Source organism: Cyanistes caeruleus, chromosome 1 (assembly GCF_971803275.1).
Source record: "Cyanistes caeruleus chromosome 1, bCyaCae1.hap1.1, whole genome shotgun sequence".
Classification (NCBI taxonomy): domain Eukaryota; kingdom Metazoa; phylum Chordata; class Aves; order Passeriformes; family Paridae; genus Cyanistes; species Cyanistes caeruleus.
This window is the reverse complement of record NC_141701.1, coordinates 47,033,653-47,055,425: the sequence shown is the minus strand read 5'-3', so window position 1 is coordinate 47,055,425 and position 21,773 is coordinate 47,033,653. Positions and strand designations below refer to the sequence as shown.

At 41.3% G+C, this 21,773-nt stretch overlaps 1 protein-coding gene across 3 annotated transcripts in view; it reads right to left on the bottom strand.

Annotated features, from left to right (window-relative positions):
• Positions 1 to 989: 989 nt before the first annotated feature.
• The window catches only part of ANKRD29 (ankyrin repeat domain 29), a 30,240-nt gene continuing 9,456 nt past the window's right edge, over positions 990 to 21,773 (bottom strand). For 2 of the 3 annotated variants that reach the window (XM_023921242.2, XM_023921243.2), the window contains exons 4-9: positions 15,994 to 16,092; positions 13,060 to 13,158; positions 7,240 to 7,338; positions 6,674 to 6,769; positions 5,507 to 5,605; positions 2,501 to 4,304 (exon numbers count right to left, since the gene is read on the bottom strand). In XM_023921242.2, coding sequence (XP_023777010.1) covers positions 4,221 to 4,304; positions 5,507 to 5,605; positions 6,674 to 6,769; positions 7,240 to 7,338; positions 13,060 to 13,158; positions 15,994 to 16,092 — 576 coding nt within the window. In that variant the 3' untranslated portion in view covers positions 2,501 to 4,220. Of the gene's footprint in view, positions 4,305 to 5,506; positions 5,606 to 6,673; positions 6,770 to 7,239; positions 7,339 to 13,059; positions 13,159 to 15,993; positions 16,093 to 21,773 lie in introns of all 3 variants that reach the window. The other variant, XM_023921241.2, reaches the window with a different exon arrangement.

The window sequence follows — 21,773 nt, the reverse complement described above, 5'->3', positions numbered from 1 at the left end:
CTGAAAAAGGAAATGTGAATGATGCTTGCAATTCACTCTGAATGTGAGGCAGATAATCATCATAGTAAAGTGCATTAAATATGACCTGCAGCTATTTGATCTTATGTTCTAATCCTCTCAGCTCTTCTAAACTGAACAAAGGTGGGTGAATCAATAGTGTGAGGATTTCATTCCAGGAGAAGAGGAGCATGTGCAAGTCAAGTGGAACAATATTGCCTTTTGTATCATTACTGAATAGATGTCCCTGCACACTGCACTGCAGTGATAATCTAAAGCTCTGAGGCTCCACAATTACTATGTCTGTGCTGGGATGTTACTTCTCTTTAGACTCTGCAGGCTTTTCCTTGTGCTCACCCCTATCACACCATGGTTTGATACTAGTGAAATAAAAGAAAAATGCCCTATATTTTTCCTTGACTCATTGGTGTCACCTTTTGCTTGGTTGCACATCTGTTGTGCTCACTTGCAGCTGATGGGAAGTCACCAGGCTAATAGCACTTACATAAATGTAGAGAGGGACAGCTCTGAACCTCTGGCTCTGAATGTGCAGAGAAGCAAACCTGAAATCACTGTGCTAGTGGTGCTTATTCTTTTTGGGTGTAAGAAGGAGATATATGACACTTTAAACAGAAAAGAAACCCCAAAACCCAACTCAGAAAAAAATTTGTTACTTTATTCTGTCCCAGTTCTATTTCACCTTTATATTATATCTATCTTCATCCTGTCATCTATGAAATTAATTTAGTGCCCCATAATTTCTAAATCTAAATGTCTAAATTTACTCTTTTCTGTTGAAATGAACTGAAGAGCTGCTGTATTTCACTGGTCTGTGAATAGAATAACTTACTTCCCTGCTTACCTCAGCAATGCATTTTGGAGCTTTCAAAGATAATAGTGTCTGTAGAGCACTTGGAAAACCTTATACAAGAGGCACCAAAACTATGCAAAGAACAACTGTCAATATTAGTGAATCACTTCAGCCACCAAGGGAAAGTGGGCTTCTGTTTTAATACAACAAATCATAGCAGCATTTACTGAACACTTTAAAGATAACAGCAGCTACATAAATACTAATAATTATTAAGGTTTCTTTGTGCAAACATTAATTGCATGGTGATAAACAGTATTGCAATTTTAGAGCCCATATACAGGCAGATTAAGCACCTTTAGGTTACAGGGAGCCTCAAATAGAAACCACCCCTCTCTCCAAAGGCTCCAAGATGAAACAAATGCTCCCAAAAAGAAGGTTTCCATGCCAGAAGTCTCATTTTGGTTGAACAGTGTCTTTGCTGAAGTTAGATCCAACTTCAGCCTGAATCAGGCACAGAAAGACTTCAGTGCCAGTTTTCCATGATGGATCCCCCCAGAGAGCCCGTGTGTTGTATCAGCCAGCACTAACAAGGGCAAGAAGAGACCAACAAATCTTTACCTTTAAACTGTGCTAGCCCCATATTTCAAATGTTGTTCAGAAATAAGAAAAGCCCATAATAGCACAAGATTGCTCAAAAAAATAACCCAACCCCAAACCAAAAAACAACCTGGTAACAGCATCTTAGAAGGTCAGCAGATGCTCTGTATGGCACACAGGGGCCCAGGTGTTCTTCACATGTTTCAAGAGGTCCGTAGCTGCAGTGACCATTCATAGAGGCAGCTGGACACAGGAGCTGGAAAGTCCTACTCTGAGTGGTGAGGAGCACACATGCATCTTCCCATGGGTAGGCATAGTTGAAGAAGCTCTTTGCTGAGTAACTGCTCCTTCGGGACAACTCTCCCAAGGAAATACACCTGGCAGAAAGGAATAGCCACCTGTAGGTACCAGAAACCTGTGTTTATTGTCTCAGCTTCCTTACTTCAGCTGTTGCAGGACCACTGTTGGCTTGCCTTGTCCTCTCTCCTATGCTCTGCTATCAGGAAAAAATAGGAGACCCTCACCAACAATGGATGCTTCCACATGTTTTAGGAGGACTGTGTGATTACTACAGCCTGTCTGATATTATTTATTGCATAGTTACTGAAGACCTTCTAATGCTTATTCACCTCCTTTACAAATATGAAAGGGCTTTTCACCTTGAGAGTGTGGTTGTTGCCAGTTGTTGACCTGTAGAAAATTTAGGGTGAAAGTTCAATACTGAGGCCAGGCTGCCCAGAGTCACTTTATTGTTCTCCAAAATAGTATGTTCATCTTCAGCCCACTGGAGGCTCCAAATAAACCAGTCCTCTCCAGGACTGTTTGTTAAAGAACTTAGAGTACAGTCCCTTGCAATGCTGTGCAATTTAAGATCCCAATAAGGCTCTTGAAATTTCTGCATGCTCAGTACTTTTTAGTCTTTTGCAGAACTTAACCCTGGATACAGTCATCCTCTAAGCATCTTGCATAATTCTTTGGTTCTGTACCAGTTCATTGCAAGTTTCTGTTAGGCACAACATTATTTTAATTTAAAAATACAACAGCATAAATTACCTAAACAAATAAATGTTTCTTATTATGTTGTTGGAAAACTTAAAGCTTTCCTATTTAATGCAGAATAGAAATTGAATAGGAATTCCAGCATGCAAGAAAAGGTACACCTGGTACTGTTCTCTTCACCAGAGTGGTGATTTCTTACCTAACTTACTCACAAAAAGTATAACTTTATAATTTGATAATTCACATGGCTAATCTGCAATACATAAACTACATTCGTGTTGGCTCACCTACAGATTTCCTTTTAACTCACCAAAGCAAAAGTGCGGCAGTTCAGCTGAATCCTAGGCAGACATTTCTTAAACAAGAGTTATTTTGTGTCCTTACAATCTTCCTTGTCTTCAACTTCTAAAGCAATTCTTCAGTAGTTTGCCAGGGTTTGAAAGTGGGTGAAGTGCCTGGATTTATGTACTGAGCTAACTTTTTACCTCAATTCACTGTAAATTAATCTCCAATGTTTTTGTGGCTAACAGGACATGGTATATACTGTTTATACTGCAGAAATTACTGGGTTTTAACGGGGTGTCTTAGAGCAATATGGTTAAAACATTACTCCTCACAAGCCACTTGCAATTTGCACTGCCTTCCCCGCACAGGCATTAGTTGCATGTCTAGGTGGCTTAACCACAACAAAGGCCAAAATTGCTGTTCAGAGTTCATTTTCCATGTCTGCAATAATTAGTAGGTCTGTTCAAGTATGGCTACATGTAACACTCTCACCAACTGTTGAAACACCTGTACACTGTTCACTTCTCCCTTAGCTCCTGCCACAGACCTGGGGAATGAGTGCTTTGCATAGTAGCTGGGGGTACTAAAACCATAGTGTCACATATCTGGGTGCAGAACATACAAACACCACCTGTGTAGCATCTGTGTGGTTTGTTGTGCCTGACAGCTGATATTCTGATGTACTTGCACCTGTGGAAAAATGCCCTTTTGGGCATGGTTGGTTTGCTCAGCAACCAGTCCTCCTCTACCCACAAAAATGTGCACAAGGTTGGGGAAGGATCCCCATAAGCTGCGTAGGCATGGCAAAATCAACTGCTCCGCTGTGTTTCTGTTGCTGGACAGATTGGCAGATCAAGCTGCTGCAACTGAGAGGACATCCCCTTGCTTTTTGCTTGGTTGGTAGCTCTTGGCATCATTTGTAATACGCTTGATCATTTTTATGAAGCTTCATGTAATAGCCCTGGGCTGACAGGAGAACTTTTGCTGTTGTGATGGCTCAGGCAGCATCTCAACCTCTAGTCTCACCTGGCACTTGGAGGCAGAGAGGAATGGTCACTGCCAGGAAAGGGAGGGCAGGGACATCATGGGGCTGTTCCATGACCAACTAAATCCAAACAAGGTCCGGGTATCCTTTTGGCACACGGGCCGAGTGCTCCCTACCCACACTGTTACAGGTGTGGCTGTGACAGCGTGGGGATGTGTCTGAAGCAGCAGGGGTGCTTGCCTGTGCTGGGATGCATGGGGAGCAAACGTCGGTGCTGGGATCTGTGGGATCCTGGAGGACAGGCAGGGCTGCAGTGCAAGCACAGCTCCTGGACCACCCCCTGCTCTTGTCACGGTCCCGCATTCTGCGATGCCAGGCGGAGGCCCCAGCCTGTGGTCACCCTGTGGCAAGGGCCTGGTGCATTCAGGGAGCGTGTACTGGACAGGCTAATCAGTTCTGCAAACTGTTCCAACCTAGGATTATTGTCATGCTACTTGTGGTCAGGGCATATCTCTGTCAAACTGCATCTTCCATAGGGCTGCATTAGCTTTTCCTTTGCTTTTCCTTTGCACGGAGGAGTCGGAGGATGCGTTCATTTTTTGTTAGTTCTGCTGGCAATTCATTCGCCTGGAACAAAAAAACCCTTGAGGTTAGCAGAAATGAATATTTCCCAATCGTTGTTGAAAGCATTATACTCTACAGAAGATTGTACTGGTCATTATAATGACATGGGTTTTTTCTAGTGTTGTCTCCACCACTGCTGGAGATATCTTAGGAAACCATTTTTCAGTGTTCAAGTCTTACTTAAGTCTTCAGAACAATCCCAGAATGTAATCTGAGTGACAGCTTATTTTGTGCTGACTGTCCATGCTAAATGCCTTTGGGGTCCCTCTTCCTGCCACAGAAGGAGAGCATAAGTACTGATCTTTCAGGGGAGATGAGTCAGGTCCTTATATACTAATGTCCATAAAACTCCAAGGGACAACTTAAATTGATATGAAATAGTGTTACGCTGTAAGGTTGGTTATAGAAAATGAGTTTGGTTTTTTATTATTTATTGAATACAATTTTGGTAACACAAAGTATTTATGATGAAGCTGCTTCTTAGAATCAGTAATTCTGTCCTGCAAATATACTCTCTCATGCCAAATAGCATGTGTACAAAAATTAAAAAAAAAAGAAAAAAAAGAAAAAGAAATCAGTAGGAGAGGTTTCAGCCACACTCTTTCTTCTGCTGCACACCCTGCTGCTGCAGATCATTATCAGTAGCAGAAAAATCTTGTACATTTTCAGGTTATAGTATAAACCCCAAATGTCTATTAACAGAGACTCCTGTGTGAATGACATTAACTGTGCTGCCATCAAGTGGAATGATGCAGAAATTAACAGCCAGAGATTATATATTAAATGACCAATATATTTACAAGATATGTGCTGGATTACTTGTTTTACTTTCACTCACCCAGTCATAAACCAGAAGCAGTGCCAAACATTCATTCACAGCTTAACAAACCCATAACAAACCCTAGCAGCAAATAGTTCAGAAATATGTCAGAAGCAGACATATTCACAGAAATTGTAAAACATGTAATGTTAAAACACTTCATGGGATAAAACCATGGTAAGTTTTCTACAGAAAAATTGCTGTCATCAAAAGAATGCAAAACTAATTCAGAAAACTAACAGATATGGGAAAGATCTGTGTAATTGGGGAATTTTTTTTTTGTATCAGCAGTGCCCTGAATTTTACACAGAAACATGGGCTGCCCCCACCTCAGTGGCTCTACCACTGAGCTCCTTGCCTGGGAGGATGGTATGACAGCACCCACCTTGTTCCTCAGGCATGGATCCGCTCCTGCCTCAAGGAGCAGCGCCACGGTCCTCACGTTGCCACTCAGGACGGCTGCATGAAGAGCAGAGGTCCCATTCTAGGAAATGCCAGTGGAGGTGTTTGTACCATGCATGAGAAGAAAAGCAAAAGGCAGTGAAACACAAAGAACATACCTAGACAAACAATAGACCAGACAAAGAACAGAGGGAGAAAGAGGTAGCATGGAAGAGATTAGGTCATCAAAGGGTACAGGGTCTAATTTAGGGTGCTGGCAGCCTAGTGGGATGTGGAGGAGGTGATTTTCAGTGCTTTAATAAAAATAAGAGTCAAGTTTACTTTACTGCAGCAGTATTTCCTTTTAATAACCACCCTTGTCAATAGATCAGAGATGACATGAACACAGCACTTGTTTCTGCCTGGCAAAATCAGTCATTAGCAAGTGAAACAGAAGCACACGCAGTAATGGAAGCCATCTGTGCATTTTATCTCATCTCTCTGATGATTAATGGCCTCAGTGTCAGGCAGCTGATTGGTAGGGGTTTTTATAGCTGGCCTTTTGTTTGTGGTTGCAAACTGACAGTTCAAATATGTGTGGAAGCTATTTCATATTCAAAATTAATAACTAAGTTGATGCCACCTACATTTTCAAGTACATTAAGTTTGCCAATCATTTGCATGCACAGAGGCTATCAAAGTATGTGATTTATAGACACATAAAAATTAGGCCAGCCATTAAAAAGCAGCTTCCAAATTTTTCAAGTCACTTTATGAATTCAGAGGAAAACAAAATCAAGTAGAGAATCTGTTCACAACACATCTTTTAGGACAATATTTTGCTGACTAAATGCAATAGAAGGCTGGGTATAATGTTAAAACTATACAGTCAAGAGTAATCTGCATACAGTAGAAATAGAATCAAGTGACAAAAAGCAGAATTTCTTCTATGACACAATGTGCTTCCTCATTCCAATAATTAAATTCACAATTTTCTTTAAAAATATTTGAGTGGCATTAAGGCTAAGAAAGATCATGTTTGTTCCTATGAAGATGATTCCTATGATTCCTATCATCTTCCACTAGAGTAGTCATAAATGCCAGGTCTTTTATCAGACCCTTTGTGTTCTTGTGTTCTGCCTAAAAAAAAACTCTGTGTTTCACTACTAACCTTCAGCAGGCCAAGCGTGGGAGAGAATTTCAGCAACTCTTCTATCACATTGTTGTAGCCTTTAATGGCAGCCTTCAGTAAGGCAGTTGTACCATCCTTTAAAAAAAGAGAAATGTCATAAATGCCTTGCCTGCATTGCCTTTGCACAGGAAGCTGGAGGGGAAGAAAAAGCTGGAGGTAAACACCAGCTCTCTCCACACATCTGAAAGGACAGTCTCCTCTGCTCATCACCTTTGAGGGAGCACCTCCACAGCACGTGCTGCTGGTTTTAGGGTACCTGGAGGATTGTTCCTCTGGAGGGTGAAAACTTCAGGATAAAAGAAACCAGTGACACCATATACCATCTTTGTCTCTCAACTATGTGGACATTTCCATTCCCTTATTCCAGAAGGTCCCTCCAGGAAGCTGTCCCAGACACAAAGGGAAAAAGGAAACCCGTGATGGGACTTTGGAACCTGACAAACAGGACGGACTCTGGAGGCACCAAGCCTCCATCCAGGCAGACTTACAGCCCCCAAAAAGAGGCATTAAGTTGCAGACAGAGCACAGGAGGAAGTGCTACTCACATCCCGTGCTGCATCTCGCTCAGCTCCCCGGAGCAGCATCACTCGCACCACTTCACTGTGACCCATCTGCGAGGCAATCCACAAGGGAGCTGTCCCGTCCTGCAAACAAAATATGACTCCTGATGGCTTCACTTCAGTGTTCTGTGCCCTCTGATGTTTTACTGCCCAAGCCTACTGGAATTGATGTACTTCAATTACTCTTTCAAATCCTACAGGGAGACAAATGCAAACTGTGTCCAAACCCAAGTGGTAGGTTGATGTATCAAGTTAGAACTGCTTCAGTTTGTGGAGTAGAGCCCTCTTGTCTTGCACTGTTTGCCAGAAATGTGCATTGCTCTGTGAAATTAAAGCCCAGTAAAGCACCAGCCATGCCTAAAATACACAGGAAGTTTGAAACATAGGGGCTAAAGGTATCCTGTGTACTTTGAACTCTAGGTGATTAGATGGGACAGAGGATACAGCCAAACCTCAGCACACAGAGGCAGATTCTGCAGCTGGGTGCCTGCACACAGGGAGTGAAAGTTGTTTACAGAAGCTAGGGAGCAATGCAAGGTGTTCACCAGCTTTCAATATTAAATTACATTATCCATACTCAGGGAATCTGATAAAAATATCCTGCCTTAGAGTGAAGGTGAGAATTTCACAAATTTTATCTTCAAAACTCCACTAGAAAACAAGACAATAATCAAGGAATCCAGCATGAAACAATCTGCTTTGGAAAAGTTGTCCTACACAATCATTATCTGAGCACAAAATCTCAGAAAATAAAATGCACATTCAGAGAAAGCTAAACTTTGTGATGGATTTCCCTCCCAAAGGCAAAAGTGTGTTGAAGCACTAGAAGTATTTCTCACTGCAAGTAGAATTTAGGTTTGTGTCTTTTCCTCTTTTTTATTCTAAATGGCCTGATTCTCCAGACTGCAGGAGGATTCCAGCAGTTATGTGGTGCCAAATTTATTCCCATGAGCCTTGAAAAAAGGCTTTGCCTGTATTGGACTTTAACACGGAAGTGTGGCCCCACAAAGCCAGGCTGCTTCTGCCTCTAGGACTTGCCAGTTCCCCTCACCACCCTCTGCATCCTGAAGGCTTGGCTCAAAAGAGGAAGACAAATTAAACTGAGACTTCAAAAACAGCCTTAATGATAAGTTTCAGGAGAAATCAACTTTTTACATTAAATAAGATACTGTCACCTTAATCAAAAAAATAGTCTCACTTCCCAGTCCCAGCTCAAGATTCCTATGACTTGCTCATGCAACCCAGAAAACCATTGTTGAATCCGTTCTCTTCTTTCCATGGACTAGTGAATTAATTCTTTTAAAGAAACAGAAAAGTTATTTATTCTTTTGATATAATAATCTGGGCTTCCCTTTTTCTGATTCTGAGAAGGAACAAATGCACATCCTGAGATCTTCAGTATTCTCTAATGGTGGGGAACATGAACTTTGCCCACCCTTGTATCATTTCTCTATAAATTAACTCATTGAACTTAGTGACTGAACTCACTCTGGTATATATATATCCTGTTAATATGAGTGTTCTTTGTGATTCAAAAATAACAAAGGCTGTCTTGTATACAGAGTGTGTGATGCTAGTTTGATGGCAAAAACTGTCCCTCTTCAATTTATTTATTTTAGTGTTTTCCCTACAAGTAACTTGACACTTCATATTTTTCTAATCTCCCCCCACCAGAGGGCTCTAGAAAATAGCAATAGGCACATTGAAAAAGCCTGTAAAACTTGGAAAATATCTGAGAGCAGCCTACACAATTTAATCTGCCCGAAGAGCCAATGCTGTGCAAATCCACACTTGTATTTACACAAGCAATGAAAACACAAGCTCAGCATAGGAAACAGCTTTTGTTTACTCAGAGTGAAGTTTGTAGGAACAACCCCTATTTTCATGTATATATGAAAAGGAGCTAAAGGAAATGCAAATGGGTAATATCACTGCTGTCAGACATTATCCTCAGCACCTCAGCTATAGGATAGAGACAAAAGTACATTATGAGGAATAGTGGCTGTATTGAAGGACTTAGCCTGAAGAGAAGAAAGATAGTGAAGAAAATGATGGGCTCACATTGACTATGGTCAGCTTCTTTCTCTTAAGCAAACAGCATCTAGCACTGAGATTTATGCAAATATCTATAATATTTATATGGAGTAGATGAGCTTTTTGTCCATTTTCATGTTGGTGAATGACACAAAGCAGATACTACATTTTACTAAGAATTCATGTGTAAACAGATATTAGGGCTTGCAGATGAGCCAGGAAGAAAGTGAGAGCAGGAAAAGATGCAGTTCAAAATCTACTCTCCTTTCCTTGTCCCTCTGCCCACCCATCAGACTGCAGATCACTACATTACTAGAATAATTTTAAATACCCCATATGTTTGTAAAGTGCTCTTTTTTTCCACATTCGTTTACAAGCTAGTATATATGGACAACAATTTATGATGTCCAGCAGCCAGAAATTCCAAATAGACTCTGACTGAAATTATTAATGCTCTTTGTCTTACCCATTAACTAATGACTTCATCTTGCAGCTTTGAATCTCAACTTTTGCTTATAGCTTGAAGTTTTAGAAAAGGCCAGATTAGGGTGGGAGGTGAAAGACACCTCAAATTTCCAGTAGGTATTTCCAGGGGCAGACAACCCCTACTCTCAGGCTACTCAATGTCATCTCCTCCATTGCTCTGCCTATTAGTCCACTTGCACTACTACACCTAATTTGCCAACAACAAATTACTTGCTTGCTGAAGTGCACCCTATATAGATTTACTGGCTTACATATATGTGTAATTGCATGTCGTGTACTAAGAAAAAAGTCATTAATTTTCAGATTATTTTGAATCTGCTTAGCCAGCCAGAATAAAGCCTGTTGGGACACAGACTGCCAAAACAGCACTGGCAAAGAATCTTACAGCTTTGTTTTGTAAGTTGAAGAAGCATAGAAACATCTCTTGTAGCAGGCTTCAGACATTGCCCCCAGCTCTGTCTAGACAAAAAGATGACAAAAGAATTCCTACCCAGCTCCTCAATATTGACAAGAGCAGAAGGCAATTACAACCCAAGAGAAAGGACATCGCCAGGGAAGAAACTTTCCAGGAAGCTTCACTATTTGTTCTTGTGAGAGCTGAGCTGAAGAGCTTGCAGATGGATAGCCAGGACCATCCAAAATGCTCTGTGGTGTCAGAAGTACCTTCATGGGACAGGAGGTGGGACACCAGACTGAGGGGGAAGTGGTACCCACTACAGCAGCAGGACCAGACGCATGTGTGCAGGTTCATGGATAAAGCCACCAAATTCCCAAGGTAGAGAGGAAAACTTGGACACCACGAGGAAGGAGATGAACTCACACCTGGAACTCTGTAGCCCTGCATTTGATGTAATGTTGCCTGGAAAAGTCTTCTACCACAGTGAGAGCAATGTAGCTTGTAAATGAGAATTGTCTGGCATCAAAACTGCCCCTTCTAGAGCTACATTCCTCATGACCAGCACGCCACCTTCTAACTAAGTACAAATCCATTTGTTAGTAAGAAAGAGACTGAAGTCCATCCAACCATTACTTGACTAATTAAACAGTAAAAATGTTCCATTTGTTAAGGAAATGTTTCAGATTACAGTGGGCCCAAACACAAATGCCACGCACTTATCCAGGCATAATCTTAGCAGGGATCGGAGGTACCCTCAAGCAAAGAAGGTCTGTCCTGCTGGAGATGAAACAGAGGAGCCAGGAGGAACATTCACACAGAGACAAGTCTTTGCCTCAACTAAGATTTAAAAATCCCTCATGAAACATTGTGTTGTAGAAATTGGATTAGAGAGCTAAAAAAATAGTGTCAGAAAGAATTAGCTGCATTATAATTACAGATAGCAGAATGCAGTTTTAATGGCAACAGGGTGCAGCCAGATCTAAAGCTCCCCAACTATTTTGACTTACTCAAAAGGCATTAATGCATACCTTGGTCTCTCCTTCTACGTTGAAATTTTAGATTTAATTAACATCTTTTAACATTTCTTAAGCTTTTTTTTCTAGGCTGTGGAGGCAGCCTAGGAGCAGCTAACGCATCAATCCAGAAGGTACCTGCCAGCACAGCTCTGGTACTCAGATGAGGGGCTAGGGGGAGTAGGAAAACTGTTTCAGTTAAAGCACTTAAATACTAATCCTCTTTCCTTACACTACAGTTAGGAGTGTACACAGACCTACACATGCAGCAGAAGAATATAGATCAGTGTCTGTTGCCAGGCTATGATTTGTCAGGCTTTTGGTGCAGATGAAAGGAAATACTGAAAATACCTGGCGGAGCTTGTCTCATGCCACGTTGTCCACTGTTAATAGAGTTTTTACACTTATTTGCTCTTGCCTGCTGCTTTTTCACTTGCTGCAGTCAGTGATCACAGCCACCTGGCTGACATGCATGACTAATTGCAAGAACAAGACCTTATCCCATCAATTTCAAATGTGCAGTGAAGACCCAGGACAGCTACCTTGCCTCCAGGGTTTCAGCAGACCACAGGCGAGGGTCTCTCAAAGCAGGCAGAGAGCCCCGAGAAGCTCCATCTCTAAACAGACTTTTCTACATGCTGGGTGTAAAGATAGCTGTGCAGCTCCACCTCTGGCTGTTTAGGCACTGATTTTAGAGTCAAGAAACAGCTAAACAATTAAGAAACCCTTTTATTTGGAAAGCAAGAGAGCTTTCATACATGTCTCTGTATACCACATACACTTACCTATCCCACAGTTCATTTAAAACTAAAAAGCCTCTCGTACCCTTACCTAACTCCAGCATCCAGTGACGCAGTGTGGATCCAGCCCCTAACCCTAGCAGGGATCTCTGAACCATCAAATCTAGCTGGCACTTTCCATTTAATGATCAAACAGCAGCCCTACTGCTTGCAGAAGAGCTATTTTCATGCTTACAGCTGTTACTGGTTGTATGTGTTTGTAACATCAGGCCCACTAGAGTGACTAGCTGGAAATAGGGAGAAAAGCTTTCCATATGTATCAAGAACTTCCAGAGATTAAGGCAATGCTCATGCTTGAATTTCAGAGCGCATAGGAATGACACAAAGTAAAACAAACAAACAAGCAAAAATAAAACTAAAAATTAAAGCATTTGTCAAAGGTAAACTTTGATACCAAAGCCACATCTGAAGGTCTGGAGATTTCAAAAATTTAGTACTGCCTCCTAAAGCTCCCAAATTTTCAAAAGTTTTTCATACAACTTTCAAAAGAACTTGGGGATGTTGTAGGCTGTGTAGACCTTCAAAAGTAATGGGGAACAACACAAACAGATTGGTAGTTGCAAGAGGTAGTGCAAGGCCCTTACATCAACATTCTATACAGCTGGAGGGCTTTATTTTGATTTAGTTTGGTGCCTGACCCAAACATGCACGTGGTTCAAACCCATTTAAAGGAACAGTCAGTGATTTGACCTGCTCTAGAATCATAGAATAATTTAGGCTGTAAAAGACCTCTGAGTCCAACTGTTAACTCAGCACTACCAAGTCCACCACTAAACCATGAGCCAAGTGCCATGTCTACGCTGTCTTTTAAAAGCCTCCAGGGATGGTGGCTTGTAGGGTGTAATGTGTACATCTAGAGCAGAACTTTCAAGTTTCAATTCTTTCAGAAATGACTGAGATACTGATTTCAAAATCATGTTACCAATTTGAGCTAAAACACAGAATGTTGGCACAGCCACAAATTTCCTTTCAATGAAACACCTCCACAGGAACCCAATGCCTGGAGAAAATTCCAGTGTTAATTTTCATAACTATAACATTAGAACCCAGCTCTGCCCTGAAGTGTTGATCATACCTGTCGTGGCTGGTTAACCTTTGCTCCTGAAGAGAGCAATAATCGGATGACATCCAGATATCCTCCTTGTGCCGCCAGGAAAATTGCAGAAGCTCCATCCTAAGAACAAACACATATGTCTTACACTGCATTGAAGTGATGCCATTTTTCTACACAAAACCACATCAAACTGAATTAAGTTCTCAATCTTTAGTCATTATGCTTTGTAATAGCAGATCTACAGCCATGCTCAAGAAATAATTACCAAAATGTGAAGTCTAGTTCATAATAAACCGTGGCAACATTTTCATTCAGTATGCACAAATACTGGTTCCTATCATATATCAAATGCAGCATTAAATCCTGTGTCTGGAATACTAAGAGTCTAGTTCATTGAGCCATTCAGCTACATAACTAGAAATCAGTTCCTGTAAAGTAATGTAGGTTCATTTAGCATGTTCATGCAGAAGTGTTCTGCTACATGGATACATGGTGGAAACACGTCAGGTACTTTGCAAAACTGCAAACCCCAGCACTGAAGTCTGCCCTTGAGGCTGAAGGAGTAAGGCCTGTGCCATACTACTCTGCCACCCCAGAAACCACCATGCTTCTGCTCTGGAATATCTTGTATAAGAGACTTCACCTGTTATATAGTAATCTAAAAGTATTTTGTAGCCATAATAAAAATCAGAATTTTCCTGCACAAAGCTTGTGAAAGAAAAAACTGTGAAAAAAATACAGGTTTTTATTTTTCTTTGATATGTCTTTCATGTGCAGATGTTCTCGGAATTTTACTTCAGAGAAACCTCTTCCACAGGAAAAAAATTAAAAGTCATATTTCATTAAGTGTTTTTGATGGAACATTTTCAAACAGCATTATAACCAACTATAAGTAGAAATCTGTATTGAGGGTGGGACAGGTGTTTACCCATCCTACATGCACAGCACTGAGCACAGGATGTGCTAGGACAAGTTTTCCCAGGAGGCGAAAATCTTTTAGTTTAAATAGAGACAGGAATTAACCCCTTTACTACGTCTCAGATGTGCAAGTACACCTCTCATGCCAACTCAGGCAAGTGCTTATCACAAAATACAGGGCATTTTAGTGAAAGCCTGCTGTTGACCTTGTTATCATATCACCATGTTGGGACTAAATGCTGTTGTCTGCAGTCAAAGAGTGCTTAGCTACTCCTCTAACTTAAAAACTCAGCACAGGCTTGGTGAAGCATGACCTGAATGTAGTTCCCCAGGGACTGAATTTAGGATTTTTGACATTTATTTCAAGACAAATGTCCTGGTAAACAAAAGAGGTGTCTGCTGGCACTATTAATGTCTGTCCCTGGGACATCTGATGGGCTGTTTTCTCTGGTTGTTGAGTATATGAAGAAACCTGGTGGTACCAGAGCCTTTGCAGGCTTCCTCCAGAGACAGAGAACACTTCAATTTAGAAAGTAAACAAGATTGTGTGATATTAAAAAAGCTCTTTATTGTAGGATAAATAAAGATGGAGAGCCTTGCATTCACTTATACGTATTTGATTAGAATTGATGCTCTAATGAAAATGCTGTTCTGAGGCCATAGCGTATTTCTGCAAGAAATGCTATTTAGTTAGAGTATTCTTTGTCTCTTGCTTTCCTGACCCCTCACATGAGTCAATTTAAGATTAAAACATTGATTTTGATAGTTCTGGGAGAAGTATCTAAATGCTCAAAATCCCTCTCATCTGGCTGCCAGTGAAACTGCCCTCCAGGTACCACTTGACAAATGCAGCTTGGCCCACAAAAGAGCTAGACAACACTTTTTTTCAAGAGATCTTATTTTTATTTTATTGCACAACTGTTTCTGACTGCTTTTGCCCAATGTCTGAGAGCAATAAAAGTACATTTTAAAATCCAGTTGTAACTATTGCTCATTTCCAGGAGACACAACAAGGAAGTTATTTTACTGCCTTGACCTCTGGGTAAGAGTCTGCAGGTGTGGCAGCATAGCTATTTTTAAACTGAGTGGCAGCTCCTGGGATTACCCTGCAGAGGGATGAATCACTGCCCTCAGATCAGAAAGACAATTCCTATTTGCACAACAGCTAGGGTGGAGCAACCTTCTTTATAAATGAGGGGTGAGGCAGCTCTGAGGTGGGGATCCCACTATGACCACTCCTGCAGTCACCAGCACTCAGCTCCCCTGCAAGCCAGTAGGAACTGGGAGTGCAACAGCACCCTGCAGATCCAAAGCCAATGGAAACAGCTGAAAAAAACTCTTATATCTTGGAGAAACAACTTCCTCTTTGTCTGTCTTGAGTGCCTTGGGGTAGGAAAGAGTAGTGGGAAGCAGAGACAAAATCTGCTACTCGTTTCTGTTGAATGCTGCAAAGCTCAATTTATCTGTGTCTCTGTTGGAGTAAATTAAATCCAGAGCTTTATTGGTTCAATCCAACTTTCTGAAAAGTCAACTAAACAACATCAGTTCAGCTATTTTAACCTTACTTTGCCCAAAACACTGGCAAACTGGAGATTCATAAATACCAAATAACATATTTTAATTGATATTTAAAAAAAAAGCTTTGAAGTAATTTTAAGATTTTAATTTTTACTATTCCTTCTGGCAGAAGACTAATGTACTTCAGTGGCTCTAGAGCTATTCACTCTTCTACAAATTGCTCTTTCATCCAAGGCTAATGGGTAGCACAAGTCCTCCAGATTTGGTACATATCCTCCATACAGATCGTCAACCAGAAGGCAGCCAAAGAATCTTTTCTGATTTTGTGCTACTTCACTCAGCATCATGAAAAGCAGACAGTTAACAAAATCCACATCTTAGAGGAACAGAGTACTATAAAACGGCAGCATTTGGCAAATGCCTGTCTGTGCTGGAGCCAGGGTGTCTGCTGTTGTCCAAGCAACAGCACATTTGTTCCACCACCACCATTGTCAATATTGTGTGTGTCAAATAACTCACATAGAGTTGATCGTGAATGTTGGCGCCGTGCTTCAGCAGAGTTTCCACTACTTTTGCATGCCCGTACTGACAGGCAGCCAGGAGAGCTGTGCCTCCATCCTGTGAGAAAGCAAAGAATGGGTACAGTCAGGTGGGACTGGGCTGAACATCACCACAAAAATAAAGAGCCAAACTTTAAGACTTTTCAGAATTTGGCTCACAGCAGTTCTGTAATGAGTAGCTACTGAATCTTTCATAAATTTAATGCCAAGTGTTGACATTTAAATCTTTCAACTTGGCTCAGTCACTATATAAATTTTTCTCCTGAGTTTTTTTAGGGAGGGAAAGGAACTAAGAAAATTCTGTTTTTCATTCCTTATCTTCTGCCTTGCCATTGGAAGCTTTGTTTCTTTCACAACTCCAAGCTCCTCCACATCTCTTCCTCATGCCTGCTAAACTCTTTTACCGATGGAAGGACTGCACACCTTTCCACTGCTCCAGAGTCTATTGATCATCTGCACTTCTCTGCCCAGAACCTTGTGCCCTGTTTTTCTCCTGCCTCTCATCAGTGGATTGTTGGCCTGAAGCTGAATAGAGAGGAAGCATTTTAAAGTGTGCTATCTGACTGTGGAAGTGTGAGTCTGACCAAAGCCATGCCCACCAGTGAAAGCTTTGTTACTTCTGCTTGAGAAGCGATCCCTGCAGGTAGGATCAATCCCAGGCAGTTAGAGTTGCTGCACATCACCACTAAAGGGAGACCTAGGCACATGCATCAATCCCTGCTTGTAGAAACATTTCCTTGGGAGCCAGCAGAGAAGGGAAGCACCTCAGTATCACTGGTGGTTGACTCCAAACCAGCTGGAACAACTGAGACAGCAAAGTCTTGCCATCTTAAATGTGCTGTGCCCCGCTCAAAAATTACCAGTGTTTCAGACACAGCTATGGAGAGGGAGTCCTTATCTTCTGCCTGGGATGGCATCATGCCATTGTGCAAAGATGATGCACATCCCAAAATGTCCCCACCACAGGTCTTCTCTCTTCTCCTCTACCATCTCCCAGTCTCAAGCCTCTCCTCCGCAAGATAAGCTATCTAAAGTATTTCAGGTAAATGGTTTCTAGAGCTGTTATTAATGTGGACACAAGACTGTGCTTTGGCCTAGCCTTGTTCTCTGAAACAACTCCAAAGTTGTCTGAGATTTTCCATGTAGACAGATATCCAAAAAAAGAAGTTACAGCTTGAGTGACCAAATGGATCTTTTATAATGAGAAGTGACAGTGAAATTTATTAATCAATGGTGCAATTTCATGTAATAGCCTTGTGAAAACTCAAGCTATGACATGACTGAATTAACCCACAAGCACTGTTTATAGGTACCCCCAAAACCTCATATTCACCCTTCCTGACTACAACATTTAAAAGAAAAGAAGGCTTGGGTGTCAACAAAGCCAGATATGTGAGGCTGTTGTGTGACAGTCTAAGAATTGCCTATTAATTATAGATCAATTGAGTAAATTCAGTGTGTAACCAGGTCAGTGGATTTAAGTTTCTCTTATAAGTAATTAGACTTTCCTGCCAAATTAAACTACCGTAATTTAATGGGAACTGCTGAAACAAAGCACAAAAGCAATCACAATTGTGCCTGGATTAAAGAAACACCTTATACACACTTAAAAGACAATGGAAAAGCTAATAGCTTCATGAAACCTATTTCCTCTCCCCAGCCAGATGAAAGCCACTTTGCTCAAGTGGTGACAGCAGATCAAAGGGCTAGAAACAAAAAAAAAAACACCAGAGACATTTTTAAAGACTTTTTCCCTGAATGAAGTTAAGAGAGAAAAGTTAGTGAATTAAGAACAGAAACTGTGCTGTCCAGACTGAAGGTCCTCTGTGTAGAGGCAAGTTTTAGGAAGCTTGAAAATATTAAAGTTCCCTGTATGGAGGGTAAATAGACATGCTCAGTTGGTTGCATATGGGAGAAATTTGTTTATTGCTTTTTGGTCTGGCTTTTGTTTTCTAAAATTCTTGTGCTCTCCATAAACTCCTGCTATTTTTAGAAGATTGTTATTATCATGATCTCTGTAGGGAGCCAAGTGACAGGCTCAAATAAAAGGCAGGCCTGCAAAGCTAACCGCATTTGGCACAGCAGAGCCGAAGCCCAAAGCTTGGAATCCCAAAGTGTGATTCCACCTTGGGAGATGTGACAGCTTGCGGTTTAGGAATGGCAACACTCTCTCAAGACATGCCTAATTAATTCAAAAAGGGGTTCCTGACCAAGTGTTTGGTTCAACCCAGCGAACCGTTTTAGACAGATACACTTTTTTTGAAAGAGTAACACAATGCCAAAATATACCATTTGGATCCCTTCAGACTAAAGTGACCAAGTTTTCCTAGATCAATCTGATCAGAGTCCAGAGGTTAGAAAAGGAGCACTGGATGGTCCCCAATTCCATCTGTCCACTCTGAAGCAAATATTTATTGTGGCAGAGAGAACTGGGTAACAATTCCTGGGCTCAAAGATCTGCTCCCTGATCAGGAACACAGCTGAGCTCTAAGACCTGCTCTGCTGTCTGTCTGATATATGAAGCTGAATACATAAAACAGAACAATAGTTCTGTTGTGATAATACAACAGAAGGGATTGGGATTACTCTGCTCCGAGCTGGGGGTACCACTGTGAAAAATCAGATCTTACATCTTTGTGTAAGGCAGGGAAGCTGGGGGCAGGAAACTTTTCCACAGACCATGTGATAAGACAGTCCTTAGTTAAATCAAACAGTGTGAGGGCCCACTGTTAATTAGTAGGAGAAAACTCAGCCCCCCTCTTGCCTCTATGGAGCTTCCATCTAGTTTTCTCTTACGCTTCACTCCAGTAAGCTCTAGCTGAAGCTCCCAATGTTTTACAGACCATAGGGAAAGCAGATAAGTTGTGGGGGATAAATAAAAAAGTAAATGACAGAGTTTTAACACCCTTTTCAGCCACGTGATTACCTCTTTCCTTTTTGGCTTCAGCTGAGGTAAGTAAAAAGCTGAAGCAGCGTCTTTGGTACTGGCAAGCCCCTTGGAAACTCTGAGCAGGGCAGCAAGTGGGAGCCGGACATGTGAGCAAGCACTGTGGTGCTCCTGGGGCTATCACCCCTTCTGCAGCAGGCAGGAGGCCACTGTGCAACCTCTTAGAGATGGCACAGTGCCTTGGGTTCACTACTTGCTCATATCCTGTTTTCCTGACACAATGAAGCTTCTATTAATCCTGCACTGCAAATACTTCCAGCTCAGATAGGAGCTGGACTTTTCTCAGCTACCTCTGCAATTCTTTCCCTGAAACCATTTTTCTGCCCTCCCCAGAGTCTGTCCTCCTCACTGCCAGCACATAACAGCAGCTGCCAATCTGCAGTGAAAATACTTGGAACAGCAGCGCTGGGTAAGACCACACTAAGTGGTGTTCCCCTGTCTGTTCACTGACCCCTTTCCTCTGTCATCATCACCTGAAAGTAGCTTGGAATTATATGTTGTTTAACCATCTCTTAAATATGGTACAGAGGAGAAGAACTGATTTTCTGCAATCACTGCTTGCTGAAAAATAGCCTCTGACATACTGTTCAACCTGCAGTACTGCTTGGAAAATGTGCCACCATGTTTTTTAAGAACTCACATGCTTATCACACCTATCAGAATAAAAGAAAAAGTTTCAATCTATGTTAAATATTTCTATGGATGTCAGACTGGGACAATGCAGAATAATATTTATGACTAATATTATATGTAATAATTATATAATAGTTAACCTACAATAGTACTATTTATTCCCTTTAGAACATCAGCATTTATTGCTAATTACTTTATTACACAATTTTAGAATAGTTTTATTTGTCTGCCATAACAAATATCAATTCTAATGATGCAAGGCTTAACACAAATTGCATGCCTGTATTAAGATAGTTCTCCAGAATCCTCATACATGAATAACAAATGTAGTAATCACAGTTTACAGATAAGTGCATGAAAAAGATGTTGGGCTTTGCATTTCCTCAGTTAAAAGTCTCTAGGATTTTTGTTTTCTAGGATACATTCAAATTTGTGTGCTTATTCCAAATCCATGTCATAATTTATAATAGAAATATATATATTCTTTGCAAATGGATTAATTTTGCCCTTTAAAAACAGGATCAGCCATATGTTTTCCAGTGCTGCTCCCAGATGAGTGTCTTAGTAAGAAAATGCTTTGTCCGTAACCTGAAAAGGAGAATTTCATCAACTATATTGTTTCTGGGGCTTGGGAGGAATGGAGGAGCCTGTCACGTTGGTCACCTCTTAACAGAACGATGGAATTATTCCAAGCTATGGAAACCACATTCTTAAATCAGAAGGTTGAACTGATACAAAGCCACACTAGCTGGCCAGTGGAAGATGTGGACTGTCCATGCGCTACACCTGACTGGTGCCTCCTGCTCAGGCACATGCTGGGTGATGCAGCTGGAAAATCATCTCACATGCACATCACACACCAGTTTCCCATGATATGTCCATTGGGAGCTGGTGTTGTCTTTCAGCCAGCTTGTCTGGATGTAGCAGAAAGCTGTGGTCTGGAGAGGAAGAGCAACCAGCAGCTTAAAAAATACTTGGGACTGGCATATGGGCCAAGTCAGGTCTGGGTTCAGAAGCAGAGGCAGGCAGGAAAAGAGAGACTGGAATTAAAGTTGCAAGGTGAGCAACAGTAGACCCCAAATTTGCATTTGTCCAAAGATGGAAGCTATCTGGAACAGCTGAATATAGGAATATTCTTTTATATTTAGATCTTTGTTCCCCTTCATTTGTCCTAGTGTTTCACACCAATATATTTTGCATGCTTCATAGAAGATTGTGTATTGTCATGAAGGATCAGACAATTTCAAGCCTGTAGTTCCACTCCTGGATCAAATCCTGGCATCTTCACAAACTCCTAGTTCACAGGCTGTGGAAAGATTGAGTGAAGATCTAACTGTCCCTCTAGACAAAATAAGGTACTGAGCCTCCAATTTGCCAGCTGAATGCAAGGGGAGATGACCCCTCTGAATCTTGTTAACCACCACCCATACCCTGAAAAAAAAGTCAGAGAAGCATCATTTATTTCAATGTGCAACCTTATCCAATAAATTTGTCCCACATGAGATTATCCATCACTTTAAGATAGAGCTGTTGTGTTTAACAAAGCAACCTCCTGCATTGTTAACTTTCACTGTTGCTCTTGTGTTAAACAGCCACAGTTTCATTCATGCTTTTATTACTGATTGCTGCTGTGGTCAGAGAGTTGCTCACCACAAGCACAGCTCCCTGGAGTATCAGAATCCTACTCTATGGGCATGTGTGAACTCTGGCCACAAAACATCGGGATTTTTAGCTCCTGGAGTGTAAGGAACTGAGTTTCTGATATTCCATCAATTTGCTCAATATTTAGAGCCTGTACTTCCAGGGACTCCAGGAAGGTATGGATTGAGACAATCATTCAAATCACAGACTAAAGTATCTGGAGAAACTTATTATTGCAGAGTAAAGAATTATTGCTTCTTCAAAGATATCACTAGGGATCCCAGGGTAAGTGACTGGTAAATGTCCTCCCCACCAGATTACGGGAACGCTTCAAAATGTAGCCAGCAGATCAAGGACAAGTAAATTTAATGAAAATAGGTTGCTTTTTCCCCCTGTTTGCTGAAAGCAGAGGTGCTAGTACTGCCTTGGGCAAAGAAACTGGTTTGATGTATTGCTGTCAGTGATGAACTGCTGATCTTGCTGCTGTTGACACCATGAGGGGTGAGGAACCCAGGCCC